This window comes from Anastrepha obliqua, chromosome 4 (genome assembly GCF_027943255.1).
Source record: "Anastrepha obliqua isolate idAnaObli1 chromosome 4, idAnaObli1_1.0, whole genome shotgun sequence".
NCBI lineage: Eukaryota > Metazoa > Arthropoda > Insecta > Diptera > Tephritidae > Anastrepha > Anastrepha obliqua.
This window is the reverse complement of record NC_072895.1, coordinates 32,600,804-32,622,018: the sequence shown is the minus strand read 5'-3', so window position 1 is coordinate 32,622,018 and position 21,215 is coordinate 32,600,804. Positions and strand designations below refer to the sequence as shown.

The 21,215-nt window shown below is 37.6% G+C and overlaps 1 protein-coding gene across 1 annotated transcript; it reads left to right on the top strand.

Annotated features, from left to right (window-relative positions):
• Positions 1 to 3,618: 3,618 nt before the first annotated feature.
• LOC129245298 (juvenile hormone epoxide hydrolase 2-like) lies at positions 3,619 to 19,760 on the top strand. The gene is made up of 4 exons (XM_054883380.1): positions 3,619 to 3,970; positions 4,635 to 4,834; positions 18,538 to 18,736; positions 18,835 to 19,760. Exons 1-4 carry the CDS (start codon positions 3,767 to 3,769, stop codon positions 19,624 to 19,626), a joined length of 1,395 nt encoding a protein of 464 aa, XP_054739355.1. The 5' UTR covers positions 3,619 to 3,766; the 3' UTR covers positions 19,627 to 19,760.
• Positions 19,761 to 21,215: the final 1,455 nt, after the last annotated feature.

The following is a 21,215-nucleotide window of genomic DNA, read 5'->3' as shown; positions in this document are numbered from 1 at the left end:
GGGGGAAAATACTTCAGCTGAACTCAATGATACATTCTTGCTTCGGCTGACGGTCTTCCCACTGCTATAAACGCAGCTGACCATTATTATTATATTTTCATATGAGTCCAAAGTTATGTAAAAAAAATTCAATCGGCATAAAGTAGTTTTACTTTTCAATTTTTTTTACAAGTTCACCTGTTCAGCTGACGTATTTCCCCAGATTATCAACCAGAATATAATAAAAAAAAACAGGTTGTCTGTAAAGTCGGTTTACTGACGATAGTTTAACGTGATAACGTCATAAGAAAATACTGATTGCATTTTTCAAAAAAAAATTTTAATTTTATTTGTTTGATAGATATTTTGTATGGATATAGAGAATGAGTTAACATTAACATAACATAATATAAATACTTTAACATAACATAAATAACATAACATAACATAACATAACATAACATAACATAACATAACATAACATAACATAACATAACATAACATAACATAACATAACATAACATAACATAACATAACATAACATAACATAACATAACATAACATAACATAACATAACATAACATAACATAACATAACATAACATAACATAACATAACATAACATAACATAACATAACATAACATAACATAACATAACATAACATAACATAACATAACATAACATAACATAACATAACATAACATAACATAACATAACATAACATAACATAACATAACATAACATAACATAACATAACATAACATAACATAACATAACATAACATAACATAACATAACATAACATAACATAACATAACATAACATAACATAACATAACATAACATAACATAACATAACATAACATAACATAACATAACATAACATAACATAACATAACATAACATAACATAACATAACATAACATAACATAACATAACATAACATAACATAACATAACATAACATAACATAACATAACATAACATAACATAACATAACATAACATAACATAACATAACATAACATAACATAACATAACATAACATAACATAACATAACATAACATAACATAACATAACATAACATAACATAACATAACATAACATAACATAACATAACATAACATAACATAACATAACATAACATAACATAACATAACATAACATAACATAACATAACATAACATAACATAACATAACATAACATAACATAACATAACATAACATAACATAACATAACATAACATAACATAACATAACATAACATAACATAACATAACATAACATAACATAACATAACATAACATAACATAACATAGCATAACATAACATAACATAACATGCTGTTCAAGCAAGGTAACGACGCATGAGCAAGATAACGACGCATTTTTTGGTGCGTGCAGCCGGCTACATAGAATTATAAGACGTTATCACGTCAAAAAATAATAACATTAAAACAACAGGTATTATTAACAAACTTGGTTTTATTTTAAATTCTTCAAGTAAATCAAATTAATAATAATCAATAAGAAGGCATATGCAAATACAAATACGTTTTATATATGTACATATGCGCATATACATACACATATACGCTCGCTTAAGTAGGAGAGAGCAAGATGTCGAACGTTGCCGTTCGTTTGCTTTGTTTGCTTTGTCGTTCGTTCCGCGCTTTCGCTTGCAGTTCATTCAAGGTAACTTCAATGAGCAAGGTAACACTAATGAGCAAGGTAACGGCAATGAGCAAGGTAACACTAATGAGCAAGGTAACGACACATTTTTTCGTGCGTGCAGCCTGTTAAATCGAATTATAAGACGTTATCACGTCAAAAATTCATTCCACCAATATTTTTGCTTTGTGTTATAATATAATTTTAAGTTCTCAAACTCTTAGAAAAACAACCGATATATAGTTAGCCCCTTATATAATTAGCGCTTGCACCTTTCACTGGGTGTTTAGATGAGCTCCTCCTGTTGTTGTTGTTCTTGTAGCAGCATAAGCATTCGCCATGCATATACGGGGAATGCTGTTGAGGTGACAGTCCTTGACCGCATATAAATCCGGGTCGCTCAGGTTACGTAGAAGCAGCTGTCGTGGGAACGAGCTCCTCCTCTTTTTGTGGTAAACGCCTTGATGTTTTTCCGCAAATGGACGTATCTACAGTTTTATGCCGCCCCCGAATGGCAGTTGTTTTTTTATGAAGAGCTTTTCTGTGGCAGAAATACATTCGGAGGCTTGTCATTTTATGTCGAGGAGCGGCCACTCTTGGACACCACTTTTTCGATCATTTGGTGTTCCATGCATGACACATCGAACCTGAGCACTAGCGCATGGCAGTCATGCACGAACCCATTCGGCTACGTCAAGCGCGTTATGCTTAATTTAAAAAATATATTAATTGTTTTCTACAGCAACCCTGAAAACCCACAAAAATATTATATAAAAAAATACTAAAAAAAATATATTCTTCTTCTTCATAGCATCATAGTCTTTAACGAGCCCTTGTTTCATTCCAAACTTGCGCCATCTGTCTCTATCTAAGGTCACCTCCTTCCACCGCCGCACGTTTGGCTTTTTAAGGTCAACTTCTACGTCTTCGAGTCATCTCTTTCTGGGGCGTCTTCTTCTTCGGCCTCCAATGGGGCGTAACTAAAATGACTTTCGATTTGTTTTTGTCTATTTGGGTATTCTACACACGTGTCTGAGCCATGTTATCCTCTGAGATTTTATAAATCTTATCACTGTTTCGTTTTTTGCTAATATTTCAAGCTCATGAATATATAAAAATTATAATTATTATAAATAAAAATAATTAATTATAAAAAATATATTGATTGATTATAAAAATATCAAATATAATTGATTATAAGAAAATATTAAAAATTAAAAATAAAATTAAAAAATATTTATCTTGTTTTATTTCACTTTTGTTAAATCTAAAATATATACATATAGGGTGGTTTAATTTCAAGGGCCGATGTTGAATGTGAACCACACCTAAACGTCAACGACACCGTTGGACTTCTTTCTTTGGGGTTATTTGAAGGAAAAGGTGTACGTCGATAAGCCAGCAACAATTCAAGAGCTAAAGGATGAGATAATTCGGCATCGAAATTTTGGACCATCGGATGGTAATTGAGCTATACCAATATTATTATAATAAAGAGAAATAACAATAATTTCCTCAAAAAATTTTATTTTATTCAAAATCAACACCGGCCCTTGAAACTTCACCACCCTTTATAAAAAAAAAAAAAAATAAAAATTAAGTGTATTAATCTTTGGTTTTTGACAAAACAAATTTCTCTGGCAGCAGTAAGAAATAAAAACCATTGTTTGCCTCATCCTAATATACTCGTACATACATATACATATGTATGCATGCATTTTAACAAAAAAAAGTATTTTACAGTATTAAGATTTTTATTTAAAATTTAACATTAGAAGCCTAGTTGCACTTAGAGACGTATTGTTGTTATTTTTGAATAACTGCTGTTACCATTCGGTTTCGTCATCATACAATTCTCTCTGCATTCACTTTATAACCCTCTTAGAGTACATACAACAACAACAAACAGTGAAGAAAACACTACCTCACCTCACTCATGTAGAACCGTTGTCGTTCTCAGCCATCAGTTTCTGTTCGTCGCTGAATGTGAGCCATAGATGTCATGTGAGCGGCTCGTATTCCCGTTCGTTTGGTGTTTAAATATTTTGATTTTAGAATTAAATATATGAGTGGAAACTTTTCACTTCATCTTTCTATTTTTGGGCTGATACGAAAGTGCAATGGTCGAAGTAGGATTAATAGTTCGCATCTTGCTTGTGGCCTTTGTGGTGCTCTTGGCAGTGTTTGTGCATAGATTTCAGTTTCTATTAAGTTCAGCACCCGTGCCAGACTTAAGCGATGCCGAGTATTGGGGACCCGGCAGTGCTGCTAAATATAAGGAGAATACTGCAATCAAGGAATTTGATATAAGCGTGAAACCGGAGGTAACAAAACACTCTGCAATGTAAATATATATATGCGCATGTGTGTGTAGTGATTTTTTATGCAAATAAGCCGGCAGATGCGCATCAACTATTGATTTATTATTTCACAACCTTCTAGCGTTTATTGTCGAGTAGACGCGTATGTGAATATAAATAAAATGTATTAGTGTTGTTCAACAATTAATCGGCTAGAAATTTTATGCTGAAAAAACGCAAGTCATGATCTATTAGACAAACGTGTGTGTGTATATTTGAGAATAATTGCCGGTGTGACAACTTGATTTGTATAATCATAATGTGATAGCTTGAAATAACAAACACTCTGGCATTTGTATATGTATGTATGTGTGTCATAACTTTTATGACTTAAGTTAAATATCTTTAATATAAATCTAGAAAACCAGCTGGTAACATTTAATGAATTTATTGTTATATTTGCCATTGTTTTTTTTTGCGTCGTAAATGCGGCAGGGGAAGCTAGTTTATCTCAATAAATTGAAGCAGTTAAAATCACCAGAAAACAACTGTCAGCTTGTCAATGTGCATACCTACATACATACATGCGCACATATATTTGTGAATTGAATTACTTAACAATAATTAAACATTGCATTTAATTTATTTTTATTTCAATTGAACTATTTGTTTGTCTTCTTTAAAACAGGTAATTGAAGATCTGAAAGCACAATTGTCACGCCCTCTAACATTGCATGAGCCATTGGAAGGCATCGGTTTTCAATATGGATTCAATTCGAAATACCTAGAAACGGTGGTCGCATACTGGCGCGACACTTACCTGCCTAAGTGGAGTGAACGCGAAAAGTTTCTCAAACAATTCCCGCACTATGAGACGCAGATTCAGGGGTGAGCATCGTTTGTTTAGCGCTAGACATGTACATATACATATATATACACATACATACACACCTATATAAGTATCTGTTTATGAGCTACTCGAATAACTTTCATTTAACTTCTCATGGTGAATCTTTTTTTTTTTTCATTTTCTTTATTTATGCAATCTTTCTTATAAAGGGTGGTTAAGTTTTAAGGGCCGGTGTTGATTTTGAATAAAATGCAATTTTTTTAAGAAGTTATTGTCATCTCTCTTTTCTATGATAATACTGGTATGGCTCAATTACATATGAAACAAAATATCGGCCAAATGGCCGCCGCGGCCTCGATGGTTCAAATTTTCGAAGACGCTGAGGGATAATTGAGGTTCTATGCCGTTAATGTGCCGAATTATCTAATCCTTTAGCTCTTGAATTGTTGCTAGCTTATCACCGTACACCTTTTTTTCCAAATAACCCCAAACAAAGAAGTCCAACGGTGTCAAATCACATGGTCGACGTGAGATTATTCGGCCATCAAATTTTTTGCGCAAAAGAGCCATTGTTTCGTTAGCTGTGTGACAAGTGGCACTGTCCTGTTGAAACCATATATCGCCCACATCCATATCTTCCGATTCGGGCCATAAAAAGTTCGTTATCGTCTCACGATAGCGAACACTATTCACAGTAACTGCCTGACCGGCCTCATTTTGGAGAAAATACGGCCCAATGACAGTCACTCTTTGCATTGGTTTTTCGGCAATCACTCTTGGGTTATCATCCGCCCACATGCGGTAATTGTTTTTATTGACGAATCCACTGAGGGGAAAATGTGACTCATCACTGAAGATGATTTTCTTCACGAAGTGCGCGATATGCATTTTGAACGCCCCTTTTCATAATAAGCCTGAATAACTTTAACGCGTTGCTCAATTGTATATCTTTCCATAGTTCAAATTGAGTTAGTCTGAAATTGAAAAAGGTCAAATGGAACGCAGAAGAAAGCTTGACGTTTAGGTGTGGTTCACATTCAACATCGGCCCTTAAAATTTTTCCACCCTTTATAAGAAACTAACAATAAGTTTACAAATTTTATGTGAAAAGAAATTTAGTTCCTGGCCAGTGCTAAAGAAACTAATTATTTGTTCAAATGAAATATAATTATAAGTATCCATATGACCGAAAAGGACGGGCTTACAGTCTCTGAGTCTCGTAGCTGGAAGCCGGAAAGTCCTGGTTTCCAGCCTCGCTTAAAGCTTCCGTTGTCCCTCATGTCGATTGTGCAAGATTTTTTTTCGGTTGTGATAGATGTGGAGGCGGGAGCCGAACAGGTCGAGTTTTCACTCGTAAATGAATGTTGTTGCTTGATATTAAGTGGAAAGTGACGGAATCGTCTATAAGAAATCTAAGTAAATGTAAAGTAAACGTCAGTAAATGGTACAAAATCTTATTTATTGATATGAAAGTTGGATTGGGTTGACCAAGATTAATAGAATGCAGACTATTTATTTCAAATGTAAACTTTGCTCAGTTATATACTGTGAGCGTCAAAATAAAGTGTACAAAGCATTTTGTTATAATATGCACTTTATTTCAGTCTTTTATAACAAAACAATATATTTTAATTTCATGTTTTTTAAATTAGTATTTGATTCTCTACTAATTACTGGAAAACAACAAAAAAAATAAATTACAACAACAAAAGTTGTAAGACAAAAACAAAATTTAGTGCATATTTTGCGCGTCACTGGGGATCGTTTTCGACTTAAATTGATGTGATTGAGCCGAGCACTGTGCGAGAAGCGGCCGCAATACGCGGAGAGGCATGAAAAAGTGATTTTACAGCATGACGACGCTCGGCCTCACGTTGCCCCTACCCGTTAACACCTACCTGGAAACACTGAAATGGGAAATCCTACCCCACCCGCCATATTCTCCAGATATTGCGCCGTCCGATTATCACCTGTTCCGATCAATGGCACATGGTCCAGCTGATCAGCATATCAGCAGTTCCATTCATATGAAGCCATCAAAAAATGGCTTGATCGGTGGATAGCCTCAACAGATGAACAGTTTTACCGCGACGGTATACAAGATCTACCAGAAAGATGGCGAAACGTAGTAGCCAGCGATGGGCAATACTTTCAATGATTCACTTGTAACAATTTTTTCAGAATAAAGTTGCATTTTCATCAAAAAAAAAAAAAAAAAAAAAACAGCGAGAACTTAATTGCGCACCTAATACAAGCGGTATGCCATGCAGAAGCACAAATAGATCTAAAAATTAACATAGCAAAGACCAAAGTAATGCGGATTAATACCACTGAAACGCTAGCCCTTCAAATTGCCGACACGCCGCTTGAAGATGTAGATGAATTTTGCTACCTTGAGAGCATAATTTCAAAAAACGGCGGATCAACAACTGACATATCCAACCGAATATCTAAGGGACGCGTTCCATTTGGTATGCTAGACAAGGCATGGAGATCAACTCACATCTCCGGGCTGATATTATGATCTTTGGGCGGCTACCGGGTAAAAGCCAGTTCGCATAGAAATTATGCGTCGCAAGTGGAAATGGATCGGGCACACATTGCGCAAAGCACGGGATGACATTGCAACTTAACTTCGGAGAATTCTCTCTCAAAGAGCAAAAAATCAAGAAAAGTGTATAAACGCAAAACCAGTAACAATTTGCTGCAAGTTTAACGAACAACTGATTAAATTGTTGGAGGGAAAAATCACAAAAGGTACAATTTTTTTCACTTGTGCCACGTCCTAGTACAACAAGCTTAGTATCACATGAAAGAAGAAACTTAATAAATTTGATAAACAATATATTTACTTACAATCTCCATTTTAATCAAAATTTGTATTTAAATTTAGAACTTTGACTCCATTCGCCAATATTAGTTCGTGTGCATTTTTACTCTGCGATTGGCTGTTATTCTCACATTCAAATTCTTATCAACTAAACAAAAAAAAAAAAACAGCTTCTCCTCAAAATAACATGGCATTTTGCTCTCTCACTTTCCCCTGCTTTGCAAGTGTTTTGAATACATGAACACCAAAACTTGAGAATTTGTAACAACTGCTTATTTGCTTCATGAACAGAGTTGCACTTATTGAGAATTCAATATGTCTAGAAAGCACACTCGTTAAATTAATCATCCTATTGGAAAGTTTATAATTTTAGCAAATGGCTTCGTACGTCCATCATTTCACAATTGTGAACTGGACAGCTGCGGTATACAAACAGACAAGCAATGGAGTGCGTAAAGGTCAAAGTAAATATTTCTACACTCAAAATATTTAGTAGTAAAAAGTTACTCAAACACAAATGTTACGCAAAAACAAAATGTGTGGGTACTCATGTACGCTTATGGGTATTGGTATGTACAGTCACATTTATACACACATACAAATGTGTACACTTTACACACATAGAGTCTGTTCTTTTGGACTGTGAAAGATAACAGAGCAGCGCAGTTTGTGCAAGTCATCATGACTGCTTTTGCTTTTTCAACAGAGCAACGGTATCAAATCTACGAATACATTTTTGGATTTTGAACTTAGACCTTCAGTCCAGATGGTTGCGCCGTGAAGCATATAAAAATACTAATAAGGTAGATTATTTTAATCACATCAGCTAATTCAATTGTAATTCAATTTAAAGTTCGCATTCCACAAGATCAAGGCATGGGTTAAATATGAAATGACTGTGAATGCTGAGCTCCTATCCACGGCTAAATGATCATAACAATAACTCAGGTAATTAATAGGCCAAGCACAGAGTTAGGGCGAACGAAATAGGCGGCTCATTACCTGTGTATGGCGTGAATGAAAATAGCAACAGAGCAGTGAAGTGAGAATAAATGCGCGATAAGAGTTCAACTACTAAGGTGTATTCCGTTTACACTCTAAAATTGGGCATAAAGCCCTATACTTTTTCTTATCCAAAGGGGGATCTTACATAGACACCCTCATCATAGGCGGCTGGGCACGATTCATACTGATCACTCACCTGGACCTAATTCGGGACTTACTAAACTGGACTTGCGAAACAGTACACCTACGTACTACTAACTCTTCATATACGGGTTGTTAATATTCGGCGGACCCATCTGGCAACCCTGTATCTTTTGACAGAGACGTCAGATCGCTTAATGATACACCGCGTTGGAAGCGTTAGCCCAACCAGATTGTTACCATGGAACATTACACGCCACGCGAGCACTTCCAAATTGTTGAAATTTACATTCAACAAAAGAAGTGAATTGTGAAAACTCAACGTGCGTATAAAAAATTAAATAATGTGAAAAGTGTGCCTTCTAAGAACATCATTAAACGTTTGTACGAAAGGTTTTCGACTAGTGATGCTCTTTCTAATCCAAAGAGGCCAAATCAAAATCGAATCGAATCAAAGGCGATCGGATGAGAATATTGCTCTTGTACGGGCCAGTGTTGAGACGTCGCCAAGGACATCGCAAAATCGCCGTTCTCAGCAGTTGGGCATTTCTCGGACTACTTTACAACGAATTATCTGCATTGATTTGCATTTATTCCCGTATAAGATTCAATTGACGCAAAGATTGTTGCCTGCGGACAAGCCTCGTCGATTGGAATGGGCCCAAAAAACACATGGGTCCGTCGAATATGGGCAACCCTGTTTGTTCCTTTCTCTGTCTACCCTTCATTACTTGTTTGCCTTTTTTCTTTACTGCATTCCCATTCTTCTTCCCGCATTTCCTGTAACGCATTCGCGGACCATTCTCTCATCTCGGCCCACACCATCGTCGCTTGCAGCATGTGATATTGTAATGCCTGGGGTTGCTCTCTCTTTTATACATTTCTTCGATCGACGTTCTTTCAGATACGTATCTCCGGCAGAGGAAGAAAATATGTTCCGAGTTCTCACTACAACTGCCGCAGGAGGAGACTGCTCGTTGCTGCGTCGTCCTAGCCGAGACTTTGAAGATACTCTCTGTAGCATCCATGTCCCATCAGGAACCGTGTCAGGTACTCGTAGTAATCTGTGTCACTCTGTCAACCCATGCCTGTACGCTTCTGATGAGTTCACGCACCCATCTCCCTTTTGTCGCTAGGTCCCAGCGATTTCGCCTCTAATTTATGATCCCCTGTTTTTCCTCCTTACGCTCTACCGCCGTTGGTCGCCTGTTTAGGCTTTTGGCTTTGTCGTAGACTCTACCCAGTTCAGAGGCCATTATATCTAGTGGCATGATACCCGATATGACACACGCCGCTTCATATGACACTGTCCTGAAAGCACAGGCAACTCTAAAGTGCTTAGTCTAAAAACTATTTCCGCCTTCTTCGCGTATGATTTTTTGCATCAGAGCTTTCCCAATATGAGTGCTGCATACATGAGTGTAGACTGGGTAACTTTATCTTCTGCTGTGGGTGGGACCACCAATGTTGGCCATAATCCTTCACAGTGCCGCCGTCACCATGTCTGCCTTTCCGCATGTTTTTTTAATGTGCTCCTTGAAGCTTAGTCGAGCGAGCATCGATCATAACACCCAAATATCTTAGTGCCTCTTGTGTTGTGACGTTAAACCCACCAATGTTTATTGTGATCTTTTCTAATCTTTTTCTGCTCGTAACGAGTACTGCTTCTGTTTTTTGTCCTGCTAGCTGAAGTGTAGCCGCCGATAGCAATTTTTTGACCCTTGTTGTTGCCTCGCTGCAGATGCTCTGAATCCGAGGAATTGTTTTGGCAATTATCGTCAACGAAATATAGTCTGTGTATGCTATTATTTGCACTTCTCTCGGCATTGGAAGTTGCAGTACCGCATCATATAGGACATTTCATAGGATCGGGCCCAGTACAAATTCTTGCGGTACTCTGCTTATCACTACTCACTGCTTATCTCTTAGGCCCATTATCTGTATCGTATAGAAGTACTCTTTCCGACAGATATGCACGTACAGGGTTTGATTGAAAAGTAATGAGCCCAATGGTATCGGTACTCGTTTTGTTTAGCTTTACGCAAAATTTGATCGAGTAACGTTGCTCCAACGATCGCTGCATTTTCGCCATTGCAAAATCCTACCACACTTTTAAAACAGCTTGCACGCGCAGAGCGATGTTGACTGCACCGCTGTTGCCAGCGAACTGGGACCGGTTTCTAGTCGAAGGGGAAGGTCCAACGATCATTTTCTCCCACCAGCCGATTCGGTTGACCGCTTGGCAGACGGTCCGCGCGGGAAGGCTCATTACTTTTCAATCAAACCCTGTATGTTTGTAGCTATCACATGAACCACCAAATAATGTTCCGAGTCTTGTTGGCATGAGTTCAGACCTGGAAAAGACGAATTACTAGGAGATTGGTACTCAAAACATCTTCTAAATTTTTCTACGTTTTTAATGACGCCGCTGTGGACAGTACGAAAATAAACAGAATGTGTGGCGTCACACTTGAATCTGCTGCTTCTGAGAAGCTTACCAGTCGATGTGAAATGAGCTTAGCTTGTATTTTTATCGTGTGTTTTCATACCCCGTGCACACAACTGCAGCTTTGTTTACCCATGGGTGAAAATAAAATAAATATAAGCAGCGGGTCGAATCAAATTACAATAATGAAATCACTACATATTATAAAACAAAGTCGCTTTTTCTGTCCCTATGTCCCCTTGAATGCTTAAATCTTTACGCAACGGATTTTGATGCGGTTTTTTTTAAAGATAGATTGATTGAAGAGGAAGGTTTATATCAATATAATGTAAAGAAATATATAAAGGGGGCGTGGCAATCGGTCAAAATGTGGCAAAAAAACATAAATTTTTTATTTTCACGGCCATAAATCATAAACGAATCAACCAAACAAAATGAAACTTTCTTGAAGTTTAACTTTGAAATATTTACTTTCGTCCTGCATCAAAAAATAATTGATTTATTTGTTATTTAACCAAAATTGTTTAAACAAAAGCAGCTCTTTTTCCAAAAAAAGCTGTTTGTGTGTTTGTTCGCTGTCAACCACACCTCATTAATGTTGAATTACATCGTATGGTGACGTATGTGATTCATCCTAACAACAGCGAATGCTTTTATCTGAGAATGTTACTTCATATTGTAAAAGGCCGGACATCCTTTGCTCACCTAAGCACTTTACAAGGTGTTATTTACAATACTTATCAAGCAGCATGCAAAGCTATGGGGCTCTTGGAAGACGATTCTCACTGGGAAAATACGTTATCAGAAGCAGCTGTTTGTAGTTCAGCTACATTATTAAGATATTTATTTGCCGTCATAGTAGTGTTTTGTGAAGTAACTGATTCTGTTAGTCTATGGAATAAATTCCAAGAAAATATGGCCAGTGATATTCTGATTCGGCGACGGCAAGAGTTAAACTCTGTTGATGTACAAAATGACCAAAACATATTTGACGAAGAATTATTTGAATTAAACAAAATAGTGCAATTACTTTCGGGTAAAACGATCAAGGATTTTGGGCTGCCGATGCCAGCTTATACTACTAACTCTGATTTAACTAACAGTGCCGAATACACAAGAGAAACATCATACGATCAAACGAGACTTTTACAAAATATAGCTCAAGATGAGCCACGATTAAACATCGATCATAAAAAAGTATTCACTGCATTACTATCAACAATTGATAACAATGAAGGGAAATTATTTTTCCTTGATGCCCCAGGAGGCACAGGAAAAACATTTTTAATCAATCTGCTTTTAAAAAAAGTGAGATCTACTGGAAAAATTGCGTTAGCTGTTGCGTCATCCGGCATTGCCGCTACTCTTTTGGAAGGAGGCCGAACCGCACACTCTACATTCAAGCTACCGCTGAAAATCGCCACCGATGATGATAACAGCGTCTGTAGTGTTTCTAAACAGAGCAATACAGGAAAATTGATGCGTGACTGCTCATTAATAGTCTGGGACGAAGCTACCATGTCAAACAAGACGTCTGTGGAAGCACTGGATAGGACAATGCGCGATTTGCGCAACAAAAATTCACCTATGGGTGGATGTACAATTCTGTTCTCAGGAGATTTCCGTCAAATCCTACCAGTTGTGACTCGAGGAACACGTGCTGACGAAATAAATGCTTCGCTAAAAAGATCCTACCTTTGGTCGCATGTCAATAAATTAGAGCTTACAACTAATATGAGGGTTTCGTCATATTCACGTGAGAACAGGCTATTTCCAGAGAAGCCGCTAAAAGTTGGCAATGGAGAATTAACACAAAGTGAGGGAAGGATTAACCTAGAAAACCTTTGTGTTTTGATAGACAACATCCAAGAGTTAGTCAACAATGTCTATCCAGACATTGATAACATAAGTTATAAGACAATATCTTGGTTTAAAGAAAGAGCTATTCTGTCACCAACTAACGAACAAGTAGATAAAGTAAATAACTTGATTATTTCAAAGATTGATGCGCCGACGAAAATATACTACTCGGTCGATACTGTTCTCGATTTGGAAGAAGCTGTTCATTTCCCTACAGAATTCCTAAATTCTTTGAACCCGTCTGGACTCCCTCCTCACAAAATGGAGCTGAAAATAGGTTGTCCTGATTTTTATTAAGAAACCTAAATCCACATAAACTTTGCAATGGCACGCATTTGCTGGTAAAATCACTGAAAACTTTCATAATAGAGTGCACAATACTCACAGGATATGGTACCGGAGAAGATGTATTGATTCCCCGAATCCCTCTGATACCATCGGATCTACCATTCCAATTAAGACGCTTACAATTTCCAATTACTCGCTGATCATTTTAAAAAAACACTTACAAATCAACATAACAACCAAGACATTGACAATTCTGAATTTCATGCCCACCTCACAAATAACATAAACATACCAATCAAGAAAATAACTTCAAAAGAAATTCGTATAGCAATTGAGACAAAAATTGACGTAAATAAATCCCCAGGATATGACGGAATCACAGGAAGGATTCTAAAGGAGTTACCTGACAAAGCAACTCTGTACTTAAGAAATGTATTTAACTCAGCATTACGAATGAAGTATTTTCCACTGCCTTGGAAGGTTGCTGAAATCATCGCAATACCCAAACCCAATAAAGATGCCTCTGAAGCTTCTTCATACTGACCAATTAGTTTATTACCATCATTATCTAAACTTTTTGAGAAGCTTATACTTGACCGCCTTGACCCCATTCTACAGGCGCGAAACTTATTTCCCTCACACCAATTTGGATTTCGTAAAAAACACTCAACAATAGAACAGGTACATAGAGTAACAAATAAAATATTATCAGAAATTGACAAAAGAAATACATGTGTTGCTGTGTGTCTTGATGTAGCGAAAGCTTTCGACAGCGTGTGGCACAAGGGTTTAATATTTAAACTTAAACAGTATCTTCCACTCGACTACTATTTGTTAATGAAAAGCTATTTAGCAAACAGATTCTTTTATGTGAAATATAGAGACAAATACTCTAATATTCAACTCATGGAAGCCGGTGTACCTCAGGGCAGTGTACTAGGGCCTGTACTATATGTGCTGTACACAGCTGATATTCCCCTGCCTGCAAGTATCGACATGATAGCAACTTTTGCAGATGACACTGCCCTATTGGCAACTCATAAAACCTTAGAAGCAGCAACAAACAAGTTACAACAAATTTTGAACAAAACACTAACATGGTTTAATGCTTGGGGTATACAAATCAATAGCGGCAAAACAATTCATGTAGTTTATTCCAACAAGAAAGTAAGACACAAGAATCTGACAATAAACCACTCACAAATCCCAATAGACACCAAAGCAAGATACCTTGGAATGACTATTGACTCCAAACTTCTCTGGAAAGAACATATTACGATGAAAAGAAATGAGGTAAAAAACAGATTCCGACAACTATATTGGCTACTTGGCAGGCGCTCGAAACTGTCATTGCTGAATAAAATACTTATATACAAAACTGTGATTGTGCCAATCTGGGCATACGGCATAGAAATCTGGGGTACTGCAAGCAAAAGTAACATTAACATTATTCAACGACTACAATCAAAAATACTCAGAACTATAACCAATGCACCTTGGTACATCCCAAACGAAGACATTCATCGCGATCTCAATATCGAAACAATAGCAGAAATCATCCGCAAACGCAGCACAAATCATATTGTCCGTTTAATGAACCATTCCAATAATGACATGCGACAACTCCCAACAGCAGAAAGGGCAAACTCTAGGCGGTTCAAACGACCAACCCCAACTCAGCTGATAACTAGAATAATTTAAAGCTATGCACATACCTACACTTGTAAACTCACACAACAACTTAACCCAAATGTAATATTGATAATGATTAATGTTATAAAATCCAAGCTGCAGAAAGAATTACTTAGTGTCATACGACAGGTGTAATTAATAAAGGAGGCAAAAAAAAGAAAAAAAAGAAAAAAAAAAAAAAAACAATTTCCGGTAAAGGCATCTTTTGTAATGACCATTAATAAATCTCAGGGTCAAACCTTCAACGTTGCAGGCTTAGATTTGAGCGTTGACTGTTTTTCACATGGCCAACTGTATGTCGCTCTTTCAAGAGTAACCTCTAGAGAAAACATGTTTGTATTGTCTAATGACAAGAAAGCTATGAACGTTGTATATAAAGACATTCTGTAATATATTAATTGTTGTCAAAATGAAATAAATACATATGTAAAAATGCAAAAAGTAAATATGTAAAAGTGTAGGGTATGAATTTAGATATTCCAAAGATAGCAGGAAATCTTCATGCTGTAAAGAAAGGGGTATTGTGTTACTCCAACTTTAACGCGTGCGGGCTACGGGCAGTAATGAATAAGCCAAAACTACTGGATCGATTTTAATCATTTTTTCAGTGAGTGACATAGGGTATATATTTTATACCCGCGCAAAGCCGTTGCTAGTAATAAATAAAATAATAATGTCATGCAAACAGATAAAATTTCCAAAGAGCTCACACTTGAGCATATGTTATACTTACATTCATACACACTGTGACAAGCGCGATTGATGCGATCTCTAAGATGTGCAATATCGCAAAAGATGCGCTACAGAGCAATAGATGGCTAGGAGGCACAAAACAATATTGCGCGATTACTACTGTGGATGTAAAAAATGCATTTAACTCTGCGAACTGGAGCCGAATAATAAACGCATCTAATAATAGTCTTTCGAACTCCAACAGGGAGGCATATTCAGGGTCCGGCACCAGAAGTGTAACCAAATTCAGATCGCTCGCGCAGCTGACGCACGGGTTGTCTATTAGTTAGCTAAATTACAGTCCAGAGTATTCACAAGCGCGCGGAAGCATTTTGCCGAGAGTAAACGCGAAAAAAGAAAATCAGTAATGGATCTCAAACGTAACAGTGTGATTGATTATATTTGGTTGGAAAATCACAACCAGCGATTGTTCGTGAGCTCAAGCACCTAAAATAAATAAAGTTTTTGTTTATTGCACCATTAGTCGTTACAATGAGACTGGCAGCATCGCGAAACGTCATCCAGGTGGTCACCAAAAGACTGCAACGTCACGAGAAATGGTTCAAAAAGTGAAGAAGCGACTTGAGCGAAATCCCCGACGAGGAGCCAATCAAATGGCAAAAGAACTGAATATATCTGACCGCATACTGAAAAATGATCTCAAAGTCAAGCCTTACAACGAGTAAAAAAGGCGCATCATCTCACACCAAAACAGCAACAAGTCAGACTTGAGAGAGTGAAGGAGTTGCTTCGCTTGGCCGAAAGCGGTCATTTTCCGAACTTTGTGTTTTCTGACGAGAAAAGTTCACAAATTGCGCAATTCGTAAACTCCCGTTCATACGAGAATTTGAGTCATCGATTGGCCACCAGGAGGCAACACCCGCCATAGGTAATGGCGTCAAGTTAAATGCGAAATATTATCGGGAAAGTATTCTGGAGGTTGCTATGAAGCCGTGGGCACACAAACATTTCGGTGGCAGACCATGAACTCATCACCATCTCAGGACTCGGCACCATCTCACAAAGCTCGAGTGAATCGATTCATAACGTCCACACAATGGCTCTCAAATTCATCAGGCGCGAATCGGATGGATTATTTTCTTTGGACCATTGTGGAGAGCAAGGTCCGATCTAAAAGATCCAGCAGTCTCGAGGCACTGAAAAAAGCCATTGTCCGCGAGTGGGCCAAAATACCTGCAACACACATTCGGGCAGCTTGAGATTCATTTCTAGACCGACTCAAGGCCATATATATTCATATACATATATTAGGCCGGGTCGATTTGTGGGGAGGCAAAAAAATCGCCCATTGCTCTGTGAAAATCATATTCTAGGGATCAAAATAAGAAACTTTGGCGAAGGAACCATACCTCTAAAACGAATTCTGATGTCCCCCAATTTGGGTCTCTTTTTTAATATAAATGATCGGATGTTTATTTCATTATAAAGAGGAAAATAACATCAGGTAAATTACCACCACGATCACGCTTACAATACAATATCCTTTTCATGAAATCTTCCATAACCGAATTGCAAAGTGGCTGCCCTATGTCCTCGATAGCCTCACGAATTCCATCTTTGAGGTCTTGAATCGGCTCTGGGCTGTTGGCATGGGCCTTCTCTTTTACGAGACCTCAAAGAAAAAGTCACAAGATGTTAAATCACAAGATCTCGCTGGCCAATTGTGATCACCTCTTCGAGAGATAACACGGTCCGGAAACTTTTCTCGTAAAAGATCAATGGTTTTGTTGTTTGTGTGGCACGTAGCGCCGTCTTGTTGAAAATAAATGTTGTCCAGATCAATGCCATCGAATTCCGGCCGTAAAAAATCGTTAATCATCGATAGCGCAATCCATTCACCTGTAACACCTGTTATTGGGAAACACTTTATCAACGTTTCGAGGATTCACTGCGTTGGCGTTTCGGTTAGCAATTTATATCTCGACTCGGACTAGACTTTCAAGAACAGCCTACAGCCATTGACAATAACCGTTTGGTGCGACCTAGAGGTCGAAGGAATCTCGTCCATATTTCTTTAAAGACCAGGATGGCGTAAATGTACAAGTGAATGGCGAACTCTATCGCGCCATGATAAACGACTTTTTGATGCCAGATGCCGGAAATTGAAGCCCGTCACCTATACAATATTTGGTTGCAACAAGGCGTCGCTATTTGCCATAGAGCCCATAAAATAATCGATTTACTGCGTCGCCGTTTCGATGAGTAATTTATCCCTCGTCTCGGATCAGTGGATTGGCCACCAAAATCGTGCGATATCACACCTTTGGAATTTTATTTGTGGGGATATGTAAAGTCTAAATGCTTTGTGGATAAACCAGCTTCGATTGAGGCAACGAAGCCCAGTTTACTAAAGTTATTTAAGAGATAGCGACTGAAGTCATCCAGCGAGTCATTCCAAATTGGTGTTTATGGATGGCCGAATTATGGCGCAGTTGCGGCCAACATTTGAAAGGAATTTTCTTTAAAAAAGTGCATGTGATGAATGATTCTATACAAAAATAATAAGGATTCCCGAATCCATTTGAATTTTCATTGATTTATTTCAATGTAAAATCCGATAGCTCTAAATTAATCACCCTTTATAAGCACACATATAGGCATACATAATATTTGTAATAAATAGAACTAAAAAATTTAATAAATAAAATAATGACTCTACCTATTTCCCTATGTCCCTTTCAGCCTCATATTTTTAATACTAATTTTTTTATTTTTTGTATTTACAGTTTGCGCATTCACTACATCCATGTGAAACCCAAAACCGCCAAAGGGAAGAAGGTAATTCCCCTGCTGCTGCTTCATGGCTGGCCAGGATCTGTACTTGAATTCTACAAAATTATTCCCATGCTGACAAAAGCGAACGCCAAAAGCCCATATGTTTTTGAAGTGGTCGTGCCCAGCTTACCTGGCTATGGTTGGTCTCAGGTACATAAATCTATTACATCATTCGCTCCGAACTATGTTCTGCTTAGTAAATCTTTGTTATTCAAAATCTGAAAAATAAATGTTTTCTTGTTTTTTAGGGTGCCTCAAAGATTAACTTCGGCCCAGCTCAAGTGGCATTGGTGATGCGTAATTTGATGTTGCGTGTAGGTCATGAGAAATTTGTGGTACAAGGCGGTGATTGGGGCTCGATAATCGGCATGCAAATATCTACCCTGAGACCTCAGAATGTGCTCGCCTATCATTCGAATATGTGCAGTAGTACCCAACTTCAAATCTCACAATTTTATAAATTTTGGCGTATGTGGTTCCACTCGTTCTTTGTGAAAGACGAACATAAAGATTTCTTCAAACCATTCGGCGAAGAGGTAGGCTTCCTTCTAGAGGAATCCGGTTATTTCCATATTCAAGCAACCAAGCCGGACACTATTGGCACAGCGCTCTTGCAGAATCCGGTCGGCTTAGCTGCGTATATCTTAGAGAAATTTTCCACCTGGACGAATTTGGAATACAAAAAACTTGAGGATGGTGGCCTAACTAAGCGTTTTACATTAGATGAGCTTTTGGATAATGTAATGATTTATTATGTAACAAAATCGATAACTACATCGCAGCGTTTGTACTCGGAAGCGTTCAACTTCGCACAATTAGCTTTGAATTTGGATGCCGTTCACGTTAACACGCCCACCGGTTGTGCACGCTTTCTGCATGATATGATGCATTCAACAGATCTTGAGCTTGGAGTTAAGTTCAAAAATATTGTGCATAGCACCTATCACCAAGACGGCGGCCATTATGCAGCAATGGAACAACCTCTGCTACTGTACAATGACTTTGTGGAGTTCATCAATAAAGTTTTTAACGTTCAGTAACTCATCCATAACGAAACATACAAAGTTATGATTTAATCATTAATGCGCATGTAAAAGTTTCTCTTCATTCAACAGTTATAGGCTTTGGTTTTTGAACATTTCTCAATACATTGCCAAAAATCACATTTTTTAAACACATCTTTTCTTTTATCTTTATTTTACTGGAATAATGGTAAACATCCGAGTGTATTTCTGCTATGAAAAAGTTCCTCCTAAAAACATTTGTCGTTCTGAGTCGGCTTGAAACTGTAGGTCCCTCCATTTGTGGAATCAAATCAGAACGCACGCCACAAACAGGAGGAGGAGCTCGGCCGAACACCCAGAAAGGGTGCAAGAGCCAATTATTTATTAATGTTTTTTTAAGATAAACCTGCAGTCGCCTTGATAACTTCGTTGCAGGTTAAATGTTGGGTTGGGAAATAAGTTCATAGTGTTTTTATATTTTTTTTGAACACCACTCCAACGGCGGCGCTGAAAATAATACTTAACATACCACCTATTGACCTTATGGCGGAAAATCTGGCAGCGAAATCCGCGGGGAGGTTAGTGGCTGCTAGGGAATTCACCTGTAGAACCTTCGGACACAGCTCAATAGGAAAGAGGAGTTCAGGTTACACAGACTACATGACTCCGTACTTTAATTGGGAAAGAAGGTTTCGTACTACAATTGAAGAGGAGAGATGGCACAAAGGCATGAAGCCGTGCCGTAGCACTTTTCACATCTACACAAACGGCACTAAAACTTTGTAATGAGTGATAGCGGGCACTAGGGATAAGCCAGCCTGCCAAGCTGCCAGACTGCATGTCTATTGGGTACCTGGTCACAAAGGCATTATGGGGAAATGAAATTCAAACGATAGCAAAAAATGCTGTTAGACTACCATTTGAACAAGAGAACGACATACAAAAACTGCTAAATACAGTATGCAACGAAAAGCACGACTACATGAAAAAGGGCGTGGAAGCTAGGTGGACTAATCTAACAATATGCAAAACAGCAAAAGTCAAAGTACAAAAAACTGACTCAATTCGTGCTTACGCTCTCACGAAAGTACTGCAGAACTATCAAAGGTATGCTAACAGATCATAATCTATTGGACGCACATCCTCACAAAATAAGGATTCCTAAGCTCTGTTTAGATTCGCCAAAAGCGCTGACATCCTACATGATTTCTACTTTCAGTATTTACAGAGATCGGTCTCCATCTGGTATCGCTAGTGACTAAAAGGTCTCCAAATTAAATTAATTGCCAAGTAGGCAATTAAGCCAGCAACAGTACACTGGAATAAGGAATACTTTTTATAAATTTATTAATATGATCTGGTTTGTAGTAAACCAGTTGACAAGCCGCTCGCATTTTCTAGTCTATACTTTTATGTATTTAATTTGCACTATTCCCAGCATTCGTTATCTCCTACATCGCATAAATCAAAAGTACTAAATTAATTCCGCTTAAGTTAATGCTGTCGTCACCTCTGCTATGTAGAACAAAATTTTAATATAATATTATGGATTAAAGTCTGTTCTAGTAATTGATGGACAGGTGTCGAGTGCTTCCGATAATTGTAATATAATTACTAGGTGAGAT

Coding starts and splice junctions, on each gene's coding strand:
- LOC129245298 (XM_054883380.1), top strand. CDS start 3,767: ATGGTCGAAGTAGGATTAATAGTTCGCATCTTGCTTGTGGCCTTTGTG. Junction 3,971..4,634: donor ATATAAGCGTGAAACCGGAG/GTAACAAAACAC, acceptor TCTTTAAAACAG/GTAATTGAAGATCTGAAAGC. Junction 18,737..18,834: donor CTGGCTATGGTTGGTCTCAG/GTACATAAATCT, acceptor CTTGTTTTTTAG/GGTGCCTCAAAGATTAACTT.